This window comes from Molothrus aeneus, unplaced genomic scaffold (assembly GCF_037042795.1).
Source record: "Molothrus aeneus isolate 106 unplaced genomic scaffold, BPBGC_Maene_1.0 scaffold_60, whole genome shotgun sequence".
NCBI lineage: Eukaryota > Metazoa > Chordata > Aves > Passeriformes > Icteridae > Molothrus > Molothrus aeneus.
In genome coordinates this window covers 307,177-332,900 of record NW_027099212.1, presented here as the reverse complement: position 1 = coordinate 332,900, position 25,724 = coordinate 307,177, and the positions used below count along the sequence as shown (strand labels likewise).

The following is a 25,724-nucleotide window of genomic DNA, read 5'->3' as shown; positions in this document are numbered from 1 at the left end:
CCCCAAATCTCACCAGACTTCCCCAAAATCAGCTCTGAATCACACTCAAAATCCCTTAAAATCACCCCAAAACCCCTCCTAATTTCCCCACCCTCCAAAAATCCCCCAAATGGCCCCCAAAATAATCCCAAATCACCTCAAAATGCCCTCCATATCCCCCAAATCACCCTAAAATCTCCCCAGATCCTCCCAAAATCCCTCCGGTGCCCAGATCCCCCTCCCCAGCCCTGCCCGGTTCCCCTCCCGGTGCCCCCTCGGTGCCCGACCCCGCACCCGGCGCTCCCCGGGCGGGCTCCGAGCCCCGGAGCTTCTGCGGAGCCTCCGCCGAGCCTGGGAGGGACGGGGGGGGTCAGGGGGGGCCGAGGTGTCCCCAGGAGGGTTTTGGGGGACCCGGGACCCCGGGGTGTCCCCGGCATGGAGGGAGGCGGATCCCGGGCAGGGGCGGCTGTCGCGTGTCGCCATTGGCGGATGCGGATGTCGCGATTGTCGCCAGGCCGGGCCGTGGGCAGCAGCAGCGGCTGTCGCGAGATGTCCCCAACGGCCCCCGGCGTGAGCGGCGCTGTCCCCAACATCACCAACAGCCCCGGAGGCGCGGGGGGATGGGGGATTGGGGGGTCCTGGAAAGGACGGGGTGAGACCCCAAAATCCCCCCTCGGGACACAGCGACACCGTCGGTCCCCGCAGCCCGGGACAGTCCCGGCTCCCGCAGTGCGATGGCAGCCGCGACCGGCGACAGTGACCCGAGGCCGGGACTCCGCTCCCGCAGCGCCGGGGGCTCCTCCCCGGGGTCCCCGGTCCCCTCCGCTCTCCCGCTGCCCCCGGCCGGGGCTCCGCAGCAGCTCCGGGGCTCAGACGCCGCTCGGGGAGCGCTGGGTGCGGGCTTTGGGCACCGGGCGGGGATGGGCTGAGCTGGGGTGGGCCCGAGGGGCTCGGCAGATGCCGGATCGGTGCCCGAGGTAACGGGGCAGCACCGCCACAGGTGCCCGAGCCCTTGGTCGGTGTCACCAAGAGGGGACAAACAGGGAGCGGCAGCTCCTTCCCCGCTGTGGGGCAGGGGTGAGGGAACCAGTTCGGAAATGCCCCAATTGATCATTTTGTTCCTGTCCCCAATGGACTGAGGGAGCCCCAAAAATCCTGCAAATCCCACAAGGATCTGCTCAACAACCTGACCGGGACCCTCCTCAATCCCGAGCTCGTCAGGCAGAGCTGAACAAACAAAAACCATTTCTCCCAGTTTAATCACAAAGCTGCATTTTGGGTCCAATAAGAGGGACAAGGATCCTGTGCCCCCTGGCACTGGGGGAGGGAATGGGGAGCCCCTGGGGGTACTGGGAGCACTGGGAGCACTGGAACGAGGAGCTCTGGGCAGCCCCACATGGGAGCCCCCCACTTGTGGGCAACCCCTGAGTATGGGAGCACAGGATCCAGGGGGGGAACACACGGGGAGTGCCCTGGGGCAGGGACCCCCAGTGCCCCCAGTGTCACAGCACGCTCTCGTAGTCACAGGGGTCCCACTGTCCCTCGTGGGGTCCCAACAGCTCCGTGTTGGTCACTTGTGGATCCCGAGGTGAGGCAGGGCTGGGGGACACCCGTGGGGGCTGTGAGAGTGACTCTGGTTGTGGGGACCTGGGTGAGGGTGACACCCATGTGTGACGTGTCCCTGTCCCCCCCAAAATTCTCCCACTGCCCACTCGGTGCCCATGATGTGGGTGTTGAGCACAGCCCCCTCCTCCACGGGGGGTCCTGTGGGGATAAGGGGGGGTCTCAGTAGTCTGGGGAGGGGGAAAGGGGAGTCCCAGCCCAAGCCCCGACTCACCTGTCCTGGAGCTTCCTGGGTTCTGCAAGGGAAAGGGGAGGGGGTGACTGAGGGGACACCGGGACCCCTGAACCTTCCTGGGACCTTGTAGCTCCAACCACCCAGGGGACCCCCAAATCCCCACTGCAGCCCTGATTCCCACCAGATCCCTGATTCTCCCCAGACACTCTGAGCACCCCTGAATCCTCTGGAACTTCTGCACCACTGCAGTGCCCCGAATCCCCCCAGTGTCCGCAACGCTCTGAGCCCCAAGAACCCAAAGCCTGGCAGGGAGGGGCACCCCCAAATTCCCCCAGGACGCCAGAAAGATCCCCCAACATCCCTGCACAGACATCCAGGAGCTCCCCAAATCCTTCAGGAGTTCCCAGTGCCACCCCAATGTGCCACAAAGCCCACCCAGCAATGACCCTGGGGCCCAACCAAGACCCTCCAAATTGCCCCCACATCCTCCAGGACCCCCAGCCGAGGTCACTGTGGGCTCAGTGTCCCCCAGCTCAGGGGCCCTGGGTGCTGCCAAACTCTGCCACCACTCTGGGGCTTCCCCTCACTCCAGGACCCCCATCCCCCCCATTGTCACCCACCCTGGTTATGCCACCAGTGACAGCCCCCGATGACAGCCAGGAGCAGGAGCAGGAACAGGAGGGTCCTGCCGACATTCACAGCCACTGCTGGGGACAGAGGGGACACATTGGGGTCACCTGGAACCCCGGGGGTCCTGCTCTCCCTGGTGACCCCGTGTGACCCGCCCTCAGACCCAGGGTGTCACCTCCAGGGCCAGCTCAGGGCTGAGTGCACGGAACATGCGGTGCCCGTCCTGTCCCAGCTGGTTGGTGGCCATGCACTGGGAGGTGCCCGAATGTCCCACATTGACATCCCCGATCTCCAGGAAGGGACCCCAGCCACCTCCTGCCTGTTGTGCAGCCAGGTGAAGGTGACAAGGGCTGAGCCCACCTGCAGAGAGCAGCGCAGGGTCACGGGGTCACCTGCACGCACCTGGTGTGACAGGGGACCAGGGGTGATGGTGGCATTGGCCACGGGCACTGTGGGGACACAGACAGGGCTGGCACAAAGAAAGGTGGGATGGGGGTGCCGTGGGTGGGGTCACCTCCAGCCCAAGGGTCCTGCTCAGCCAGGACAGTGACATTCATGGGGTCACTCTCGGCCTCTCTGTCCCCATCACCGACCCGGCACCGGTACTGGCCACTGTCATTGTCCCAACATGGTGCAGCTCCAGGCAGGGGGCGGGAGTCCAGAGGTGCCCATGAGTCCTGCTCGTGCCAGGAGAACGACAGGGGACCTGTCCCCACAGCCACCGTGCAGCTCAGCACCAGGCTATCCCCAAGTGTCACCTGTCCCCCGGGGGGCTGTGCTGACAGGGACACCCCCGAGGGCGGGACCCCTGTGGGGGGACACAGGAGGGTTTGGGGACCCAGGGTGGGTGGGGAACATGGGAGGGGAAAGAAGGGGATTGGAGGGGAGCAGAGAGGATCCCAGTGAGCAGAAGGGGACCCTAGGAGGAATGCTGGGACCTGGGGACAATGGCGAGACCCCGTGGAAAGGTGGAGAGACCCCGGCAGGGATGGGGAACCAGACGAGAGACTGAGGAGCCTCAGGGAATGATTTGGGGTTTAGAGATGGGCGGGAGGACCCAGGGAAGGACCCAGAGACCAGAGGGTGGAGCAGGGCCCTTGGAAGGGGTGGGGAATCCAGGGAGGGCTGGGGAGGACAAAGAGAGGGATGAGGGATGTGCAGGGGGAACTGGGCAGTACTGGGAGAAACCAAGAGGGACTTGGGAATTTGGGGTGACCCAGAGAGGAGTAAAGGGAGGGATGAAGGATTCAGGCAGTGCTGGGGAAACCCTCTGAGGATGTCGGGCTTCCCTGTCCCCATCCCTGCACTCACTGTGCACTGTCACTATCACCTGCTCTGACTCTCTCCACTGTGACACCACCCGGACCCCGCAGAGGTAGCGGCCGCTGTGGTGCAGCCGCAGAGGGGACAGGGAGAGCTCAGTCCCACCATGGAGCCCCTGCAGTTTCTTCCCATCGTGGTAGAAGTACACATCTGTGAGTGGTTTGTTCTGCCAGCTCCGGCAGCGCAGTGTCACCGTGTCCCCCTCCAGCAGCGCCCGTGCTGGCACCTGCAGCACCAGCCAGTCTGGGGGACAGAGGGGACCTGTCACACCAGGGCCATCAGGAGGGTCATGATGGCACCAGGAGGCACCAGGAGACACCCATTGTGAGAGAGAAGTCTCCTTGCACAGGGATGCTCTGGGATGTCCCCAGAGGAGGGGACGGGCTCTGGTCACACCAGGAGGTGACCCATGGAGTGGAGGCCACCCAGAGCCCTTGGGGTCCCTGTGGGTGCCAGGCTGGGGACATCCAAACCCCCCTCACCATGTAAGACTGTCACCGTAGGGCTGTGCCCGGTGCCAGGTCTGTCACACGTGTAGGTGCCACCTTCGGTGGCAATGAGGTGGTCACGTCCCTGCTGCCCCCAGCGCTGCCCGTCTTTGTACCAGGTGGTGGCACCAGCGGTCCCCGAGCCCTGGCAGGTCAGTGTCACCCAGTCCCACAGCGCTGCCAGCCTCCAGGGGGGCTCCACCAGGAGCTGGGTGGTCTGGGCACCTGTGGGTGACAGGGGACACCAGCCTGCCAGGGCCAGTGAGGGGCTGGGGACAGCGGGGTGGGGCCATGGCATCCCCTGAGGACTCACCAGCGAGGCCGAGGGTCTGGGCTGGAAGGGAGAGGGACAGGGCTGGGTGGGGATGGCACCATGGGGACAGAGGCACATGGGGCATGGAGTGTGGGGGATGTGCCCAAAGTGTCCTTGTGTGACATGGACCCCTTGGGGACAGGGACACTGCGGCCACCCCTTGCTCAGGCAGGACATGGGGACACTGTGGACACCCCTGAACTGAGGATGTCACAGCCACCCCGTGCTGGCACAGGTCACCCCCACCAGCCCCATGTTGCCTCCCCAAATCCCTGACCCCCTGTTATTGTCCTCACATTCCTGTCCCCCTTCCCCTGTCCCCAAAGCCACCCCCTGACCCCAGTCACCTCATGCACTGGTTCTGATGGCCTTGGGGACCTCTGGGGACCCCACAGCCCCCCTGTGCCCCCTCCCCTCCCTATCCCTGGGGTGTCAGGCCCGTGCCCGGGGCACTCACCCCACAGGAGCCGCGCCACCTTCCCGGCCATCCCGGTGTCCCCAGCCATGTGCACTGGCTGTCACTCGCTGCCGGGGGTGGCTGTTCCCTGGGTGGTGGCTCTTTGGATGAACGGGAAGGAAGCGAGGTCAGGTCTTGTCCTCACGTGTTGGTGGCCCCTGGTGGGGGCAGGGTGGCCACAAGCACAGGATCATGGGGATGTGGCTGTGGGGACAGTCTGTGGGCAGGTTGGGAACAGGATGGGGACAAGGCTGGGTGGACATGATGGGACATGGAATTCCCACGAGTGGGGGATTTGGTGGGTTTGGGGACCCAGGTATGGGTGTCCAAGGGAATGGGAGGGTCCCAGGGATGGGGGGGGAATCAGGGATGGGAGTCCCAGGGGAACGTGGGCTCCAGGGATTTGGGGTCATGGGATGGGGATGCTGGGGGAATGGGGGTCCCTGTGGGAATGGGGCTCCTGGGAGAATCAAGGTCCTGGGGGAAGGAGGGTTTCAGGGGAAGGAATGAACAGGAGAGGGTTCCTTGGGAATGGGGTCCTGGGCCATGGAGATCCTGGGGAATGGCATTACTGGGATGGGGGTCCCAGGCAAGGTGGGACATAAGGAATGGTGCTCCCATGATTTGATTTCAAGGGGAATGAGGGTGCCAGGGATGGGCAGTGGCCTTGTGAGCCTCTGGGTCAAAGCTCCTTCCCTGGCTGGCTCCAGCAAAGTCCCCTCAAGGTGCTTGTGGTTTGGGAGCATCACCCCAGGTAGATTCAAAGAAGGTCGGGTCTGTGTCCCCATAGACCTCAGGGAGTCTTCCCCTCTTTATTTCCATTTCCATAATTTTCCCCCTCAATTTCACAACCCTCAATTTCGTGCCTTGATGATCCTGTGGAGGCCCTGAGCAGGGAATGGGCAGGGGGAAGCCCAGGGTGGGGGAAGCAGGGGTGAGGGGTCTGCAGGGAGGGCTGGGGAGGCTGTGGGGGATGGGGGTGTCCAGCTTTTACCCCCCAACATTTTCAGTTTCTCCCTCCTGCAGAAGAAGGAAGAGGCCGTTTGACACGTTTGTCACAGGGGAGAGCGGGGGGAAGAGGGGCAGGTTCTGTCCTGGGGGGACCCATCCAGGGGGCTCCTGTCCTGGGGGGATCCTGTCCCAGGGGGGACACATCCTGGACAAGGGGCTCCTGTCCTGGAGCATGGCAGCTCCAGAGGGGTCCAGACTGCAGGATCTGAGCCAGCAAGAGCAGCTGGGGAGTGGAGCCCCAGGCAGGAAGGAGCTCCCAGACTCCTGCTCCTTGAAGCCAGTGGCCATCCAAGGTTGTGACCAGCCATGGCCCAGCCCCACTGCACAGGGATGGCCATTGGCCAGCCCTGCTCTGGTGTCGTGGTTTGAGAGGAAGTGAATTTTTGGGATGCTGTGGTCAGACCAATAGGTGCTCAGATTTGAATACTGGCACCTGGTGTGGCCACTGAGGACATGGATATGCCTTTGAGAACACAGGGGGTTAAAAGCAGAGAACGCCCAGGAAAACTTTCTCTTGGTTCCGGTCAGTGAAAGGTTCAGAGCTCCCCTGCCCGGCTGCGGGCTGGGTGCGGGAGGGGAAGCCATGCGGCCGGGTGAGGTAGGCCGGGGCCTTGGACAGAGAGGGGAGGTGAAGAGGCCCTTGCAGGATGGAAGGGTGGAGGAACATTGGAGAGGCATCGGGCAGCCACACCCCACCAGGAGAGAGAGAGAGAGCGAGCGAGCCGGTGTCTGTGCCTGTGCCGCCTTGAAATTTGATAGCGGCCGGCTGGGAAGGAGAAGGGGGGCATGGGGAGAGAAGGTGCCTGGCAAGGCAGCCGTGGGAGTTCTGGACAGGCAGAGCCTGAGATTTTTAACCCTTTTCTTGGATGATGGAAACCTTACAAATGCTGATCCTCCTGGAAGTGAATGAGAAGAGCGATAGAGATGAGATAAGAGGAAATGGGCCACAAGAGAAGCGGAGAAGAATCTTAGGAGGGAGGAGGTGATGGAGTGGCCTTTGGCTGGACTTTTCTTGTATAGCCATGGACAGAACCGTTTTTCCTGTGACACAGAGACAGCATTTAGGGGGAGGCAATGGCTCAGAGCCAAGGGAGTGCAGTGATGTTATGTGAAGGAGTGCGTGAACAGAGACGATGGGTGAGGAGGGTGGTTGGTGCCTTCGATCTTCAGTGGAGGAGAAGATCTCTGTTCTTGAGACCCCTCGGCCCCAGGGGGTGAAATTTGGGGGGGAGTGGTGCCCTGAAAGTGAGAGACTGTGCTCTTCTTGGAACGGGACAAAGCACCCTTAAAAGGAAAACCCTAGAAGCAGCTCTGGTCCATGCGCAGTGGGGAGGGCTTGGAAGGAAGATGTCACGATGGCAAATGACCTATGGGCAGTGCCACGTGTGACACGGAAACACAAGAGGTCTCCACTGTGTTTGCAGGGGAAGCCTATGGCACAAGAGGGACTCCTCACTCCTTGATGAACTGAGAATTGATTATTTAAAGGGCGGTGATGGACTGAGAGTTGGTGATCTGAGGGATGGATGTATTGGAAATTTGGTGGGGGGAGGAGGAATGTTTTTGGAAGGTTTTCATTCTTTCTGTGTGTTTCTTTTTGCAAATAATTTTAGGTTAATAAAGTTTTCTCTTCTTTATTCTTAAGTTGGAGCCTGCTTTGCTCTATTCCTAGTCACATCTCACAGCAGACACCAGGGAGAATGTATTTTCATGGGGGCGCTGGCATTGTGCCAGCATCAAACCATGACACTGGCCAGCCCCAGGTGGCAGCCAGGACCTGACGGCTCCCCCCCCACCCCGACCCCTTGGCTTTGATTTTGGCAGCTTTAGAGCTGCTGCAAAGGTGAGAATTCTGTGGGGGAAAACAGCCTGGCTTTTGGTGGTTTGCTCAGCTCTGCAAGAAGCACAAACCCAAAATGAGCCCAAGCAGTGGCTCTGTAAGAGCCTTTGATGTATTTCAGGGCAGGGCTGGCTGGAAACCACCCCTGCAGGGGCAGCTGTGGGGGAACCAGTCCAGAAATGCAGCAATTTATCATTTGTTCCTCTTGGTAAGGGAATGAGAGAGCACCGGAACTACTGCAAATCCCACAATGCCCTGCTCAACAACCTACCTGGGACGCTCCTTCTTGAACAAAACCTGCGGCCTTCTAGACCCTTATGGATTGAATGTTTGGGTTCAGGCTGGGGCCACCAGGTAAAAGGGAAAAGTGTGGAAATACTGAGCAGGGGCTCTGCCCGCGGCCCTGGTGGGGCAGTGGGGAGTGACCCAGTCTGGATTCCAGGTGTCCACAAAGCTGCTCCATCCCTGCCCTCCTCACCTGAGTGAAAGGCTGAGGGTTTGCAGGAATTGTGGTGTAAAGCCACCAGAGGTGCTGCTGTGGACCTGAGACCTGCCTGGGGTCAGGCCCTGCCTTCCTTCCATTTGGAATTATGGAGAGCAGTCGCGGGCATTGCACAGGGTGTGTGCCTGGCCCCGGGACACTGCTACGCTGCCAGTGGGCACTGGGATCCAACCTGCTGCCTTGGCGGCTTCTGCCCGCTGCCGGTGGTGGTGCCGGGACCGATTGGTGGCCGTGAGTTTGCAAAAGGAGCGATTTCCCCTCCTCCCTCCTGGCCGAGGCCGCCATGGCCCCTGAGGGGATGGAGCTGGAGCGGGGCGCCCCCTGCTGGCCGGGAGTGCTCCCTGCAGCGCCCCCTGCTGGCCGCGGTTATAACTGCCACAAAAACCAACAGCGCTGAGCGGGAGGGAAAGTTCTGCGTTTGTGTTGTTGGTTCCCTTCTGCTTTATAAATTTCCTCGGAAACAGCTGTTATTCCTTTTCCTACACTTTTGCCTTGAAGCCCCATCATTTTTGAAATCAAAAAAAGTTTTAGACATGTGTCTTTCAATTCCAGGAACGCTCCCATTTACCTTGGTGGATATTTCTCATTTAAACAAGTTGCCAACTCCTGGGTTCCAGCCTGGATGGGAAAGACACCCCAAGAGGAGACACGGTCAGGAACTTGGCCACCTCATGCTCTGCCTTTTAAAAGCCAGTTGGGCAAACAAGGGCCATCTCCCCAGCTGGCACTCCTGGTCACCCGGCCACTCAAGAGTTGGATTTGGCAAAGCATCACATTGTCCCCAGTGTGCCATGGCTGACAGACTGATGGAAAGACGGGGCTCTGTCTTACCAAAAGCAAGGCCTGACTCACCCCTGCCACACACAGCTGTTCCAAAATGTCTCCAGACATCAAACTTTTCCTGCCTCTGACATCCCACCCTGTGCCATGGCCTGATCCCGACTGCCCTGGAAAAGGGGGAGGCTCCAGAACTCCCACAGGGCCTTTCTGACATCCTCGTTTGGGGAACAGGGCAGAGGAGGTGTTTGGGACAGGGAACAAGAGAATCCAGAGCCTCCTGAAGGCCACTTTGGCCATCAGATCAAGGAAGGTCCAGGCCCCTGCAAGATTCCTCTGGTGAAGGAAACCTGCTGGGGGAAATGTCTTGGGTCTCTTTCTTATTGGGGGCTTTCCCTGGAAATTGTTCCTTCTGTGATCCTTTGGACTCTGAACCTTGTTGCTGTTGCTGTTGGTTTTATTCTCTCTCATTGCTGTTTCGGAAATTGTTCATCTTTTAGCTCTTTTGGGATCTTTGTGCCCCTGCAGGGAGGGATGGGGGCAGTTTTTTAGTGGCAGCACAGACACGAGTGGGTGCCCATGGGTGGGGACCCCCAGTGCCCCCAGTTCCCCCCAGTGTCACAGCACATTCCCGTAGATGTCACCGGGTTCCCGCGGTCGCCCCTGGGGTCCCCGCAGCTCCGCGTTGGTCACCTGGGGATGCTGGAGGGTGGTGGCACGAGGGGACGCTGCGAGAGACACGGGCTGTGGGATCTGGGTGGGGTGACACTGGTGGGTGACGTGTCCCTCTGCGTGTGTCCCCCCCGTACTCACCCCCTGCCCTCTTGGTGACCACGACGTGGGTGTACAGCACCTCCCCCTCCTCTGGGGGGCCGGGGGATCTGGGGGGCCCCTGAGGGAATAAAGGGGATGTGGGGCAGAGAATGGAGACCTGTGGGGTAGGGGTTAAAGGGGACTCATGTTGGGAGCCCTTCACCAACCTTTCCTGGTGCTTCCTGGCAGCTGCAGAGGAAAGAGGGGAGATGTGACTGTGGGATCGCAGGGCCCTGAACCCTCCCAGGATTCCTGACCCCTCACGGGACCCTCATATTACAACAGAACCCTCAAGCATCCCTGAAGCCTCCCAGAATTCAGAAACCTCCCCAGTGTCCCCAGCCAACTCAGCCTCAAGAACCCAAAGCCCGGCAGGGACAGAGACCTCCTAACTGCCCCAAGGGCCTCTGAGAGAACCCCCAGCATCCCTGCAGGACCCTCTAGCACCTCCCCAAACCCTAAAGGACCCCCAGACAATGCTCCAATTTTGGGGCTGTGGGTGCTGCCCAATCATTGTCCAACACTGGGTGCCTCTACAGCTCCCTTGGACGCCTGTGCCCCCATTGTCACCCACCCACATGGTGCCACCGGCGCCAGGTCACAATGACACCCAGGACGGTGACATTCATGGGGTCACTCTTGGCCACGCTGTCCCCGTCGCTGGTCCGGCACCGGTACTGGCCGCTGTCACTGTCCCCAACGTGGCACAACTACAGGCAGCGGCCGGTGCCCAGTGGTGCCCCCGAGCCCTCCCGGTGCCAGGAGAATGACAGGGCACCTGTCCCCGCAGCCACCGTGCAGCTCAGCACCAGGCTGTCCCTGAGTGCCACCTGTCCCCTGGGGGGCTGCGCTGAGAGGGACACCCCGGAGGGCAGGACCCCTGCGGGAGGGGAGGATAGCAAGGGACAGAGAGGGACCCGGGGGGGTGGTAGGGGAGGGGCAGGGAGACCCCAATGAAGGGGAAGGGGGCAAAGCGATTGGTGGGGCTTGGAAAGGAACCACAAGGGACACCTGGAGAGGGAGGGGGCGATGACACCAGGGTGGGTATGGGGACTGAGGGAAGGGATGATGTGACCTCAGAGAGGGGTGGGGGGGAATGTGTGGGGACCAGGGGAATGTGTGGGGACCTCAGAGAGGAGGGGGGGGATGCTGGGAGGGGTGAGGGGACTCAGAGAGGGATGGGGAGACGCAAGCCAGGAATGGGGGGACCTGGGAAGGGACCCGGGGCAGGGATGGCAGGACAGGGAAAATGTGTAGGGGTAGGATGGGGTAGCCCTCTAGGGGTGGGGGACCCTGAGAGGGACATGAGAAGGGAGCAGGGGAGCAAGGGTAGGATCCGGGAAAGGTTGGGGCCACAGGGCAGGTGTCTGGAAGGACTGGGCATCCCCTGAAGGCCCGGGAGAGCTGAGGAGGCTGTGGGGGCTCCCCATGCCCTTCCCCGTGCCATCACGGAGCCCGCCCAGGCTCTGGGAAGGAGAGGGGAGGGGTATTTGTGAGCCTGAATCCCTGGGGAGGGCTGTGGGGGTGTCAGGGTGGCAGCTGTGGGGTGCTCACCGTGCCCTGTCACTGTCACTTGTGCTGAATTTCATGACCTCCCTGACCACCAGGATTTCACCAGACCCTGCAGCTGTAGCGACCGCTGTGGTTCAGCTGCAGAGGGGACAGGGACAGCTCGGTGCCATCATGGAGCCCCCCCGGACCCTTCTCCTCACGGTAGAAGGACACCGAGGTGACCGTGCAGTTCCACCAGCCCTGACAGCGCAGTGTCACCGTGTCCCCTCCAGCAGCGCCTGTGCCGGCACCTGCAGCACCAGCGGGCCTGGGGGACAGAGGGGTCCTGTTACACCCGATGGCACCGGGACCCCATCTGAGTTGCACCCAGTGCACCAGGGGTCCCCAATTCCCACATGGTTTCCCCAACACTAGGGTGCTCTGGGATGTCCCCATAGCAGGGGACAGGCTCTGGTTACACCAGGAGGTGACCCATGGAGTGGAGCCCACTGAGAGCCCTTGGGGTCCCCTGGGTGCCAGGCTGGGGACACTCAAACCCCCTCACTGTCTGAGACATTCACAGGGGGACTGAGACCGATGCCAGGTCTGTCACACGTGCTGGTGCCACTCTTGGTGACAATGAGGTGTTCAGGTCCCTCCTGCCCCCAGTGATGCCCGTCCTTGTACCAGGTGGTGGCACCGGGGGTCCCCAAGCCCTGGCAGGTCAGTGTCACCCGGTCCCACAGCACCGCCGGCCTCCAAGGGGGCTCCACCAGGAGCTGGGTGTTCTGGGCACCTGTGGGTGACAGGGGACACCAGCCTGCCAGGGCCAGTGTGGGGCTGGGGACAGTGGGGTGGGGCCATGGCATCCCCTGAGGACTCACCAGCGAGGCCGAGGGTCTGGGCTGGAAGGGAGAAGGGACAGGTCTGGGTGGGGGTCATGTGGACACTGTGGACACCCCATGTTTGCACACGTCAGCTCCACCAGCCCTACAGCACCTGTCCCCACAGCCATAAATCCATGGCCCTGTGCCCATCATCCCATTCCAATGGCACCTCTTCTCCCGGGCCATCCCCATGCAACATGGCCCTTGTCCCTGTCCCTGCATCCCTGTTCCCCTGTCCCTGTCCCCACACCTACCCAAGCCCCAAGGCTCCTTCTGCCACATCCTTGTTCCCACAATTCCATCCCCCTGTTCCTGTCCCCACATCCCAGTTCCCCTGTTCCTGTCCCCAAAGCCACTCCCCAACTCTGGTCACACTGGGCTCCATGCCCTGCTCTGGCTCTGCTGGCATTGGGGACCTCAGGGGACCCCACAGCCCCCCTGTGCCCCCTCCCCATCCCTGGGGTGTCAGGCCCGTGCCCGGGGCACAAACCCCACAGGAGCAGCGCCACCTTCCCGGCCATCCCGGTGTCCCCAGCCATGTGCACTGGCTGTCACTCGCTGCTGTGGCCACCGCTCCCCTGGCTGGCGGCTCTTGGGATGAAGGGGAAGGAAGCGAGGTCACGTCTGTCCCCAGGTGTAGGTGGCCCTTGGTGGGGGCAGGGTGGGGATGCTGTGGGACATGGTGGGGACATGGTGTTGCCAGAATCTCAGTCTAAGGCTGTGTAGGGAACCAGGGATGGGTGTCCAGGGGAATGGGGTGCCCAGGGATGGGGTCCCAGAGAAATGGGGGTCCCAAGGGTTGGGAGGACTCAGACTTGGGAATGAGGGTCCCAGAACAACGTGGCCTCCTGGGATTTGTGATCATGGGATGCGGGCCATGGCATGGGGGTGCCAGGGGAAAGGGGGTCCCTGTGAGAATGGGGGCCCTGGGGAAATCAAGGTCCCCAAGGGAAGGGGTGTCCCAGGGACTGGAATTACTGGGATGGGGTTCCTTGGGGTTGGAGATCCTGGGGAATTGCAGTCCAGGGATGGGGGTGTCAGGGAAGGAGAGGAAGGAAGCAAATTGGGTCCCAAGGTTGGGGTCCCAGGAGAATGGGGGTGCCAGGGATGGGCGGTGGCTGGGGGGGCCTGGGGGTAACAGCTCCTTCCTGGGTGCCTCAGATTTTGGAGTGACGCAGGGCCCTGCAAAATCACCCCTGGGGTGCTCATTTCCTGGCCAGGCATTGCATGGGGGTCCTGGGTAGCTCAGCCTCTGTGTCCTCCCCTGCCCCTGACTTTTTCCTCTCTTTATTTCTCTTTTTTCCTTATTGTCCTTACTTTTTGACATGTCCCCTCACCCCTAGTTCCTGGCTCAGCAATCCTGGGAAGCACCTGAGATGGGAAGGGGTTGGGGGGACCCAGGGGAGGGGGTAAATGGGGAACAGGGGGTGCAGGGAATGGTGGGGAGGCTGTGGGGGATGGAGGTGTTGGGCTGTGCTTCCTCAACACTTTCACTTTCTTTTTCCTGGACAAGAAGGAAGAGGCCGTTTGTGCTGAGAGTCAGATGGGAAAGGGGGGGTTCTGTCCTGGGGGGGCACATCCAGAGGCTCCTGTCCTGGGGGGATCCTGTCCCAGGGGGTGACACATCCTGGCATGGGGGGTCCTGTCCCAGGGGTGGCAGTTCCAGAAATGTCCCTGCACATTCCTGGCCGGGTGCCTGTCCCAGGGGTGGCACATCCTGGGGACCCCTGTCAATGCAAGGCTGGGGCCCAGCCATGGCCCAGCCCCACTGCACAGGGATGGCCATTGCCCAGCCCTGCTCTGCCCAGCCCCAGGTGGCAGCCAGGACATGAGGGTCCCCCCTGCCCCCTTGGCTTTGATTCTGGCAGCTTTAGAGCTGCTGCAGAGGGGAGAATTCTGTGGGGGAGAAGGCCTGGCTGTGGTTTGCTCAGCCCTGCAAGAAGCACAAAGCCCAAAGGGAACCCAAGCAGTGGCTCTGAGAGGGCCTTTGATGGTTTTCAGAGCAGGGCTGGCTGGAAACTGCCCCTGCAGGGGCAGCTGAGAGGGAACCAGTCCAGAAATGCAGCAATTGATCATTTTGTCCCTCTTGGCAAGGGACTGAGGGAGCCCCAGAACTACTGCAAAGACAACAACTCTCTGCTTAACAAGCTGAAGTGGGCCTTCATTCTTGAACAAAATCTGCGCCCTTCTGAAACCTGATGGAACGAATGTTTGGCCGCAGGCGGTGGTCATCAGATAAGAGAGAAAAGTGTGGAAATATCGAGCAGGAACTCTGGCCATTGTGGGGAGTGACCCTGTCTGGATTCCAGGTGTCCCCAAAGCTGCTCCATCCCTGCCCTCCTCACGTGAGTGAAAGGCTGAGGGTTTGCAGGAATTGTGGCACAAAGCCACCCGAGGGGCTGCTGTGGACCCGAGACCTGCCTGGGGTCAGGCGCTGCCTTCCTTCCATTCGGGATCATGGAGAGCGGTCGCGGGTGTTGTGCAGGGTGTGTGCCTGGCCCCGGGACACTGCTACGCTGCCAGTGGGCACTGGGATCCAACCTGCTGCCTTGGCGGATTCTGCCCGCTGCCGGTGGTGGTGCCGGGACCGATTGGTGGCCGTGAGTTTGCAAAAGGAGCGATTTCCCCTCCTCCCTCCCTCCCGGCCGAGGCCGCCATGGCCCCTGAGGGGATGGAGCTGGAGCGGGGCGCCCCCTGCTGGCCGGGAGTGCTCCCTGCAGCGCCCCCTGCTGGCCGCGGTTATAACTGCCACAAAAACCAACAGCGCTGAGCGGGAGGGAAAGTTCTGGGTTTGTGTTGTTTGTTCTCTTCTGCTTTATAAATTTCCCGGTAAAGAGCTGCTATTCCTTTTCCTACATTTTGGCCTGCAAGCCTCATCATTTTTCAAATTTAAAAAATTTTAGACATGGGTCTTCTTTCCATTCCGAGAAAATTCCCTCTTTCCTTGACAGAGATTTCTCATTTAAATGAAAGTCTTGACCCACCCCTGCCAAACACAGCTGTTCCAAAGTGTCTCCATTCATCAAATTTTCCTGTCTCTGACAACCCGCCCTGTACCATGGCTTGATCCTGACTACCCTGGCAATAGGGGAGACTCCAGAACGCACACTGGGCCTTTGTGAGATCATCGTGAGGGGAACACGGCAGAGGAGAAGTTTGGGACAGGGAACAAGAGAATCCAGAGCCTCCTGAAGGCTGCTTTGGCCACCAGAGCAAGCAAGGTCCAGGGCCCTACCAGTTCCTCTGGTGGAGAAACGTGCTGAGGGAAACATCTGAGGTTTGTTCCTCATTGTGGCTTTCCCTGGAAATTGGTCCTTGCGTGACCATTTGGACTCTCAAACTTGTTGCGGTTGCTGTTGGTTTCATTCTCTCTCGTTGCTGTTTCAGGAAATTGTTCTTCTCTCAGCTCTTTGGCATCTTTGTGCCCCCACGGGGAGCAGGAGGGGCAGTTTTTAGTGGCAGCACAGACACGATTGGGTGCCCATGGGTGGGGACCCCCAGTGCCCCCAGTTCCCCCCAGTGTCACAGCACATTCCCATAGATGTCACCGGGTTCCCGCGGTCGCCCCTGGGGTCCCCGCAGCTCCGCGTTGGTCACCTGGGGATCCTGGAGGGTGGTGGCACGGGGGGACACTGCGAGAGACACGGGCTGTGGGATCTGGGTGGGGTGACACTGGTGAGTGACGTGTCCCTCTGCCTGTGTCCCCTCCGTACTCACCCCCTGCCCTCTTGGTGAGCACGACGTGGGTGTACAGCACCTCCCCCTCCTCTGGGGGGGCCGAGGGATCCGGGGGGCCCCTGAGGGAATAAAGGGGATGTGGGGGAGGAAATGGGAGATCTTGGGGGGTTCGGGTAAAAAGGGGAGAGTGTGGTTTGAGCCCCCCACTCACCTTTCTTGCTGCTTCCTGGCAGTTGCAAAGGAAAGAAGGGAGGGGTGACTATGGGGTCCCAGGACCCTGAAACCTCTTAGGAATCCTGAGCTCCCACGGGACCCTCAATTCCCCTTAGGACCCCCAAGACTCTCTGGAGCCCCCCAGAATTCATGAACCTCCCCAGTGCCCCTTACGAACTCAACCCAAAGCCCAAAGCCCGGCAGGGTCAGAGACCCCTGCAAACACACAAGGGCCCCTGAAAAAACCCTCAACGTCCCTGCAGGACTCTCCAGCACTCCCCAAACCCTGCAGGATCCCCAGACAAGGTCACAATTCTGGGGCTGTGGGTGCTGTCCTATCGCTCCCCAACTCTGGGGGCCTCTACAGCTCCCTGGGATTCCTGTGCCCCCGTTGTCACCCACCCACACAGTGCCACCGGTGCCAGGCCACAATGACACCCACGAGCAGGAGCAGGAACTAAAGGGTCCCACTGACCCCTGCAGCCACTGCAAGAAACAGAGGGGGACACATCAGGGTTACCCTGAACCCCAGGGGTCCTGTACTCCCTGGTGACCCCACCTATGTGACCCTACCTGTGACCCAGGGTGAGCGAGGTGTCACCTCCAGGTCCAGCTCTGGGCCGCATGCTCGGAAGCAGTTCTTGTGAGAAAGTGTGTCTGGGTGGTCCCCAAAAGATTTGGAGAGTCAGGGGGACATGTCTGTGTCACAACCACCCATGCACCACATCCCTGCAGCACGGATACCTTGGGAACAGGGACACCGAGGCCACCCTGGGCTGAGGCAGAACATGGGGACCCAGAACATTGTGGATGCCCCAGGCACAAGGACACCACGGACACAGCCCATGCTGGCCCAGGTCACCCCCACCAGCTCATGATCCCATCCCCATGGCCACATCCTCACCATTCTTGTCCCCTTCTGTCCCTGCACCCCAGTTCCCTTGTCCCTTTGCCCAGAGCTACCTGAGCCCAAAGGTGCCAGTCCCCACATTCCTGTGCCCACATCCCCATCCCCAAATTCCTGCCCCTGTTCCTGTCGCCAAAGCCACCCTACATCCCCAGTCACACCAAGGTCCACTGTGGGTAACATGGACTGGCACTGCTGGCATTGGGGACCTCAGGGGACCCCACAGCCCCTCTGTGCCCCCTCCCCTCCCCATCCCTGGGGTGTCAGGCCCGTGCCCAGGGCACTCACCCCACAGGAGCAGCGCCACCTTCCCGGCCATCCCGGTGTCCCCAGCCATGTGCACTGGCTGTCACTCGCTGCTGTGGCCACCGCTCCCCTGGCTGGCGGCTCGTTGGATGAAGGGGAAGGAAGCGAGGTCACGTCCGTCCCCATGTGTAGGTGGCCCTAGGGAGGGGCAGGGTGACCACAAGCTGGGGACAGGCTGGGGACGTTATGGGATAGTCTGGGGACATGGTTGGGGATGGTATTTCCAGGTGTGGGGGGCTCATGGGATGTGGGGAACCAAGAATGGGTGTCCAGGAGAATGGGGGTCCAGGGGAATTGCGGTCTCTATGCCTGGGGGGATTAAGGGATGGGGGTGCTGTGGGAACATGGTCCCCAGGGATTTGGGGTCATAGCATGTGGGTGCCAGGGTTGGGGATGCAGGAGGAAAAGGAGACCCATCGGGAATAGGGGTTCTGGGGGAAGAGGCAGCCCATGGGATGGGATCAAGGCAGTGGTCGTGCTGGGCCACAGCAGTCCTGGGATGGGGGTCCCCAGGGAGGAGAGATCAATGGGGGTCCCAGGGGAATGGGGGTGCCAGGGGAATGTGTCTTCCAGGGATGGACAGTGGCTGGGTGGGCACGGGGCTCTCAGCTCCTTCATGGGGTTCCTCAGATTTTGGGGTGACCCAGGGCCCAGAAAAGCCATCCTAGGGTGCTCGTTTGCTCTGCAGGCATCACATGGCTGTCTTCGGTAGCTCTGCTCCTGTGCCCTCCCCTGCCCTTGATTTTTTCCTCTCTTTATTTCTATTTATCCTTATTTTCCTCACTTTTGTGCCAGGTCCCCTCAGTCCCTGTTCCTGACTCAGCAATCCCAGGGAGCACCTGAGCAGTGAATGGGTTGGGGGGAGACAGGGGAGGGGGAAAATGGGGTGTGGGGTGTGCAGGGAAGGGTGGAGCGGCTGTGGGGGATGGAGGTGTTGGGCTGTGCCCCCTCAACACTTTCACTTTTCTTTTCCTGGACAAGAAGGAAGAGGCCGTTTGTGCTGAGTCAGATGGGAAAGGGGGGGTTCTGTCCTGGGGGGCACATCCAGGGGCTCCTGTCCTGGGGGGATCCTGTCCCAGGGGGTGACACATCCTGGCATGGGGGGTCCTGTCCCAGGGGTGGCAGTTCCAGAAATGTCCCTGCACATTCCTGGCCGGGTGCCTGTCCCAGGGGTGGCACATCCTGGGGACCCCTGTCAATGCAAGGGTGGGGCCCAGCCATGGCCCAGCCCCACTGCACAGGGATGGCCATTGCCCAGCCCTGCTCTGCCCAGCCCCAGGTGGCAGCCAGGCCCTGAGGGTCCCCCCTGCCCCCTTGGCTTTGATTCTGGCAGCTTTAGAGCTGCTGCAGAGGTGAGAATTCTGTGGGTGGAAAAAGGCCCTGCCTGTGGTTTGCTCAGCCCTGCAAGAAGCACAAACCCAAAGAGAGCCCAAGCAGTGGCTCTGGGAGGGCCTTTGATGGTTTTCAGAGCAGGGCTGGCTGGAAACTGCCCCTGCAGGGGCAGCTCTGGGGCAACCAGTCCGGAAATGCAGCAATTGAACGCATTGTCCCTGTCCCCAAGGGACTGAGAGAGCCCCTGCCCTGCTGCCAATCCCACACCAATCTGCTCAACAACCTGGCCTGGACCCTCCTCCTCCTTCCTGCCTTGCCGTGGATGGACAGTGCCCGGATGCCCCTCACCCACCACAGCTGCTCTCTCACTGCCCTCCACACCTGGATGGGGGGAGAGAATTTAATGAATGGTTCCTGGGTTGAGACAAGGACTGGGAGAGATCACTCATCATATCCTGTCACGGGTGTGAGAGTCAGTCAGAATTTTCCCTCATCTGCCTCACGATCATCATTTGGGGACCACTGTAGAGAAGACACCCCCTGTCTAGAATCTCTGGCTCTGAAGGAGAAAGTCACATGCCAACAAGGCCCTGAGATCTGAGAGCATTGCTAAGTTATTGTTTTCACGGGTGCTGTTTGCTGTATGCTAAGAAAGGGACACTGTGCCCTTTTTGCTACAATAGCCTTGGGAGCTGTCCCACCTCTCGGCCTGGCTGGACTTTTCCTGAGTTCTGGGTGGTCCCCTGCAGAAGACCCTCACCTGTTTTACAACCACCGTGACAGACAGACTGAGATGCAAGAAGCCTTTCCATCAAGGACTGAGACATGAAACCCCCACGTGAAAAGTCCTCCTCTCCTCCTTCCAAGGCCTGGGACTGAAACCCCCAACCCGGAGGAGCTGTGTGGGGGGAGGCAAGCTGACCAAAGCGAGATGCTTGCCTGCAGCTTGTGACCACAGGACCAACAAAACAACGGTTCTCGCCTGCTGCCTAGCTTGGACTCTGTGTACCCCCCTTTCTATTTTTCCCCCCTGAAGACCCTTGTTTCAGTTGCAAAATTTATTACCCCTTGCCCCAATGAAAAAGAGGATAATTGGGGTCCAGATGAACGGTGCCTCTGAGATCTCCGGATCGTGACAACGGGCCAAGCTGCCTGGGATTTAGAGATACGAATTGAATATATTGCTGACAAAATCAGAGTAGGATCAGGAGAAGTCAAATAAACCCTTCAATACCCCTTCACCCTGTTATGAATAACTATGTAGTCATTGGCTTTCACTATTGTATTGGTTTTTGCAAATTATTTTGATACAATACAGTTTGTAATCATTTTTTAACTGCTTTTGATACACTACTATTTGTCAGCCTTGTACCCTAATCCCTGTGTAGAATATATATTTAGTGTGAAAAATATAGTTTAGGCTCTCCTAAAAGACCAAGATAGAGACAATGTGCAGTGTATTACAACATTAACAGTTGCAGAAGTAGCTAATGCCTTTATTTGTGTAACTAAGTGACAATGGTGAGAATAAGTCAGATAATTTTGTGATATAGCTAATGTTAATTTAATGTACTAGTGGATTATCTTATCTGTATGAGAAGAACACAATGAAAAGTAGTGAGTAAATAAACATCACAAAAGAGAATGCAAAGAGGAATTTACCACTCACCCTTCAGTTATCAAGAACTGTCAAACCACAGAACAGGGGGACCTTGTAAGGACATAAAATATATAAACTTAATCTGCAGTATGGCATGTACTTTATGAAAATGAATCAAGGGTTAAACCAAGCAAAAGAATTCCCGGAACATGTGAACTGGAAAGAATGTTTGAATATGTATAACCCTCCTGAGTATGTATTTACCAATACAATGAAAAGGTATGTAAGGAGCATTGTTGTAGTTAACTGTAGGCCTCTGGCAGTTGCCAAGCACCCAGCATGCTGTTTACTGTCTCTTTTATCCCTTATTAAACATTTACAATTTTAAAGAGTGAGCCTTGTTTCTCACACAGTTTAATCAAACGTGTCATTTTGTGTACAGTAAGAGTGAAAAACATTGTGTGCCCCCTGGCTCTGGGAGGGGGAATGAGGAGCCCTGTGGGTGCTGTGAAGAGGAAGAAGAGACCCCTGAGGGGAATCGATGCCCCCAGTGCCCCCAGTGTCACAGCACATCATCGTAGTCACAGGGGTCCCACTGTCCCTCGTGGGGTCCCGACAGCTCCGTGTTGGTCACTTGTGGATCCTGAGGTGGGTCAGGGCTGGGGGACACCCGTGGGGGCCCTGAGAGTGACACCGGTTGTGGGGACCTGGTTGGGGGGTGACACCTGTGGGTGATGTGTCCCTGTCCTACCCTGGAATTCTCCCACTGCCCACTCAGTGCCCCTGATGTTGGGGTCCATCACATCCCCCTCCTCCGGGGGGTCTTGTGGGGATAAAGGTGGTCTGGGTGGTGTCTGGGGAGGCAGAAATGGGAGTCCAGGCCCGAGCCCCCCCCTCACCTGTCCTGGAGCTTCCTCGCCGCTGCAAAGGAAAGGGGAGGGGGTGACCGTGGGGACACTGGGACCCCTGAACCTTCCTGGAACCTCAACAGTTTCAACCACCCACGGGACCCCCAAATCCCCACTGCAGGCCTGATTCCCAATGGACCCCTGATTTCCCCCCGGACACTCTGAACATCCCTTAACCCCCCAGAACTTCTGCATCAATGCAGAGCCACAACCCCCCCCCCGCCCCCGCCCCCAGTGCCCCTAACCTTCTGAGTCCCCAGAATCCCAAGCCTGGCAGGGAGGGGAACCCCCAAACTCCCACAGGAACCCCAAAAGATCCCCCAACATTCCTGTACAGCCTGCCAGGTGCTTCCCAAACCCTCCAGGAGCTCCAGTGCCACCCCAATGTTCCTCAAAGCCTGCCAAGGAATAACCCTGGAGCCCAACCAAGACTCTCCAAATTCCCCCAAAATCCCCCAGGACCCCCAGCCGAGGTCACTGCAGGCTCAGTGTGCCCCAGCTCAGGGGCCCTGGGTGCTGCCAATCTCTGCCCCCACTCTGGGGTTTCCCCCTCACTCCAGGACCCCCATCCCCCCCATTGTCACCCACCCCGGTGGTGCCACCAGTGACAGCCCCCGATGACAGCCAGGAGCAGGAGCAGGAACAGGAGGGTCCTGCTGACATTCACAGCCACTGCTGGGGACAGAGGGGACACATTGGGGTCACCCTGAACCCAGGGGGTCATGAACATCCTGGTGACCCTATGTGACCCCACCTGTGACCCAGGGTGAGCCAGGTGCCACCTCCAGGGCCAGCTCTGGGCTGAGTGCCCGGAACACGCGGTGCCTGTCCTGTCCCAGCTGGTTGGTGGCCACGCACTGGTAGGTGCCCGAATGTCCCAATTCAACATCCCTGAGCTCCAGGAGGGGACCCTGGACCACCTCCTTCCTGTTGTGCAGCCAGATGAAGGTGACAGGGGCTGAGCCCACCTGCACTGAGCAGCGCAGGGTCACGTTGTCACCTGCACGCACCTGGTGTGACAGGGGACTGGGGGTGATGGTGGCATTGGCCACGGGCACTGCGGGGACATAAAGAAGGCTGGCACTGGGTGAGGTGGGATGGGGATGCTGCGGTTGGGGTCACCTCCAGCCCGAAGTTCCTGCTCACCAAGGACGGTGACATTCATGGGGTCACTCTCGGCCACGCTGTCCCCATTGCTGACCCGGCACCGATACTGGCCGTTGTCTTTGTCCCCAGCGTGGTGCAGCTCCAGGTGGGGGCCGGTGCCCAGCAGTGCCCCTGAGCCCTCTCGGTGCCAGGAGAAGGACAGGGGACCTGTCCCCACGGCCACTGAGCAGCTCAGTACCAGGCGGTCCCCGACTGCCACCTGTCCCCTGGGGGGCTGTGCTGACAGGGACACCCCCGAGAGCGGGACCCCTGTGGGAGGGCGTGACAGAAGGGGACAGTGAGGGACCTGGGGCAAAAGGGAGGGGAAGAGGGATCCCAGTGAGGGAGAGGGGGCGAAGAGACTGGGGGGTCTTGAAAGGGACTCCAAGGAAGAATTGGGGGGTCAGGGAGGGGACACCTGGTGAGGGAGGGGGCAGAATCCAGGGAGGGTACAGGGACCCAAGGGAGGGGATGGTGAGACCTGGGAAATGTGATGGGACTTCAGAAAGGGGTGAGGGGACCTCGGGAGGGGTGAAGGGACCCAGTGAGGGATGGGGTCTCCTGGCACTGATGGAGGTCCCCAGAAAGTGATGGGGGACCCAAGCAGACTGTGAGGGCTCCCCGTGCCCATCCCCGCACTCACTGTGCACCGTGACATGGAGCCGGGCTCTGCTCTTCCGCACGACCCCCCCTTGGAGTGCACCTGGCAGCTGTAATTCCCCAAGTGGGAGACCCCCAGGGCGGGCACCAGCAACTGCAGGGACCCCTGCGGGCCCCCCACCACCTGCCTGTCCTGGTAGACGTGCAGGAGGGGGGCTCTGGGCCGCAGGGGGCTGGGGGTGCTGAGGCAGCTGAGAGTCAGGGGGGACCCCTCGGTGGGCTTGGGGCGACGCTCCAGCACCAGCACCGAGAAGAGCTCAGGGAAGGAGAGGGGAGGTGAGGACTGTGACTCTGAGTCTGCTGGGAAGGGGCTTTGGAGGTGTCAGGAGATCAGAATTCCAACTGTGGGAGTGCTCACCGTGCACTGTCACTGGCACTGCTGCTGACCGTGAAAGAAAGGGCTTCACCAAGCCACTGCAGCTGTAGTGACCGCTGTGGTGCAGCTGCAGAGGGGACAGGGACAGCTCGGTTCCCCTGAGGGACTCCCACAGATTCTTCTCCTCCCGGTAAAATCGCACCCTGGTGACCGGGTTGTCCTGCCGGCCCCGGCAGCGCAGGGTCACTGTGTCCCCCTCCAGCAGTGCCCGTGCTGGCACCTGCAGCACCAGCTCATCTGTGGGACAGGAGGGTCCCATCTCAGTGAGAGGCTTGAGACAGGTGCAAGGAGGGTCCCCATGGCACTGGGGACATGTGGGTGCACTGGGATGAACTGGGATGTTCCTGTGTGCAGGGCACCACACAAGGGGTGTGAGGCCACCCACAGAGTGGAGCCCACCCAGATCTATCAGCGGCCACCCAGATGATTTAAGATCCCCACTCACCATCTAAGACTCTAATGGGGGGGCTGTGCCCACTGCCAGGTCTGTCACACGTGTAGGTGCCACTCTCAGTGACACTCAGGTGGTCGAGTCCCTGCTGCCCCCAGCGCTGCCCGTCCTTGTACCAAGTTGTGGCACCGGTGGTCCCCAAGCCCTGGCAGGTCAGTGTCACCCAGTCCCACAGCACTGCCGGCCTCCAGGGGGGCTCCACCAGGAGCTGGGTGGTCTGGGCACCTGTGGGTGACAGGGGACACCAGCCTGCCAGGGCCAGTGTGGGGCTGGGGACAGTGGGGTGGGGCCATGGCATCCCCTGAGGACTCACCAGTGAGGCCGAGGGTCTGGGCTGGAAGGGAGAAGGGACAGGGCTGGGTGGGGGTGGCACTGTGGGGACAGAGGCACCGGGGGCACAGGGTGTGGGAGATGTCCCCAAACTGTCCCATAGGGGACAGCAGTACATTCCTGTCCCCCTTCCTCTATCCCCACAGCCACCCCATGGCTCTGGTGACCTCATGCTCTGGCTCTGCTGGCATTGGAGTCCTCAGGGGACCCCGCAGCCCCCCTGTGCCCCCTCCCCTCCCCATCCCTGGGGTGTCAGGCCCGTGCCCAGGGCACTCACCCCACAGGAGCAGCGCCACCTTCCCGGCCATCCCGGTGTCCCCAGCCATGTGCACTGGCTGTCACTCGCTGCTGTGGCCACCGCTCCCCTGGCTGGCGGCTCTTCGGATGAAGGGGAAGGAAGCGAGGTCACGTCCGTCCCCAGGTGTAGGTGGCCCTTGGTGGGGGCAGGGTGGCCACAAACTGGGGACAGGCTGGGGACAAGGCTGGGTGGGACAAGGTGGGAGTTCCCAGGAGGGGGGGCTCAATGGGTTTGGGGAGCCAGGGATGGGTGTGCAGGAGAATGGGGGGTCCCAGGGATGGGGTCCCTGAACAATGGGGGTCCTGAAGAGGTGGAGTCAGCAAGGATTGGGGTCGGGGGCATGGAAATGGGGATCCCAGGTCTGGGGAGACTCAGGAATAGGATTCGTGATGGAACGTGGGCTCCAGGGATTTGGAGTCGTGGGATGGGGGTTCTTTGGATGTGGATGATGGGAGAATGGGGGAGCTGAGAGGATGAAGGTCCTGGGGGATGGGAGATTTCAGGGCTTGGAATGAACAGGAGAGGGTTCCTTGGGAATGCGTTCCTGGGCCATGGAGATCCTGGGGAATGTCAGTACAGGGATGGGGCTCCCAGGCAAGGTGGGACAGAAGGAATGGGGGTGCCATGGTTGGGGTCCAGGGGAACGGAGGTGCCAGGGATGGGCAGTGGCTTGATGGACACAGGAATCTCAGCTCCTTCCCTGGGTGCCTCAGATTTTGGTGTGACCCAGGGCCCAGCACTGCCCCCCCTGGGGTGCTCATTTCCTGTGCAGGCATCACATGGGGGTCCTGGGTAGCTCTGCCTCTGTGCCCTGCCCTGCGCTTGACTTTTTCCTCTCTTTATTTCTCTTTTTTCCTTATTTTCCTCACTTTTGTGCCAGGTCCCCTCTGCCCCCGTTCCTGGCTCAGCAATCCCGGGGAGCACCTGAGCAAGGAATGGATTGGGGGGAGCCAGGGGAGGAGGAAAATGGGGAGCAGGGGGTGCAGGGAAGGGTGGGGAGGCTGTTGGGGAATGGAGGTGTTGGGCGGTGCCCCCTCAACACTTTCACTTTCCTTTTCCTGGACAAGAAGGAAGAGGCCGTTTGTACTGAGAGTCAGATGGGAAAGGGGGGGTTCTGTCCTGGGGGGGCACATCCAGAGGCTCCTGTCCTGGGGGGATCCTGTCCCAGGGGTGACACACCCTGGCATGGGGGGTCCTGTCCCAGGTGTGG

At 60.3% G+C, this 25,724-nt stretch overlaps 2 protein-coding genes and 1 pseudogene across 2 annotated transcripts in view; 1 reads left to right on the top strand and 2 right to left on the bottom strand.

Annotated features, from left to right (window-relative positions):
- The window catches only part of LOC136571085 (Fc receptor-like protein 4), a 48,135-nt gene that overhangs the window by 17,581 nt on the left and 4,830 nt on the right, over positions 1 to 25,724 (top strand).
- Positions 1,482 to 12,830, bottom strand: LOC136571066 (Fc receptor-like protein 4). Its single transcript, XM_066571446.1, is given in 11 exon segments — positions 1,482 to 1,578; positions 1,692 to 1,743; positions 2,398 to 2,481; positions 2,522 to 2,531; positions 2,571 to 2,713; positions 2,716 to 2,856; positions 2,922 to 3,215; positions 3,719 to 3,973; positions 11,988 to 12,218; positions 12,307 to 12,327; positions 12,800 to 12,830. Coding segments are annotated over 11 exon segments (1,359 nt in total).
- Positions 20,773 to 24,524, bottom strand: LOC136571100 (low affinity immunoglobulin gamma Fc region receptor II-like; annotated as a pseudogene).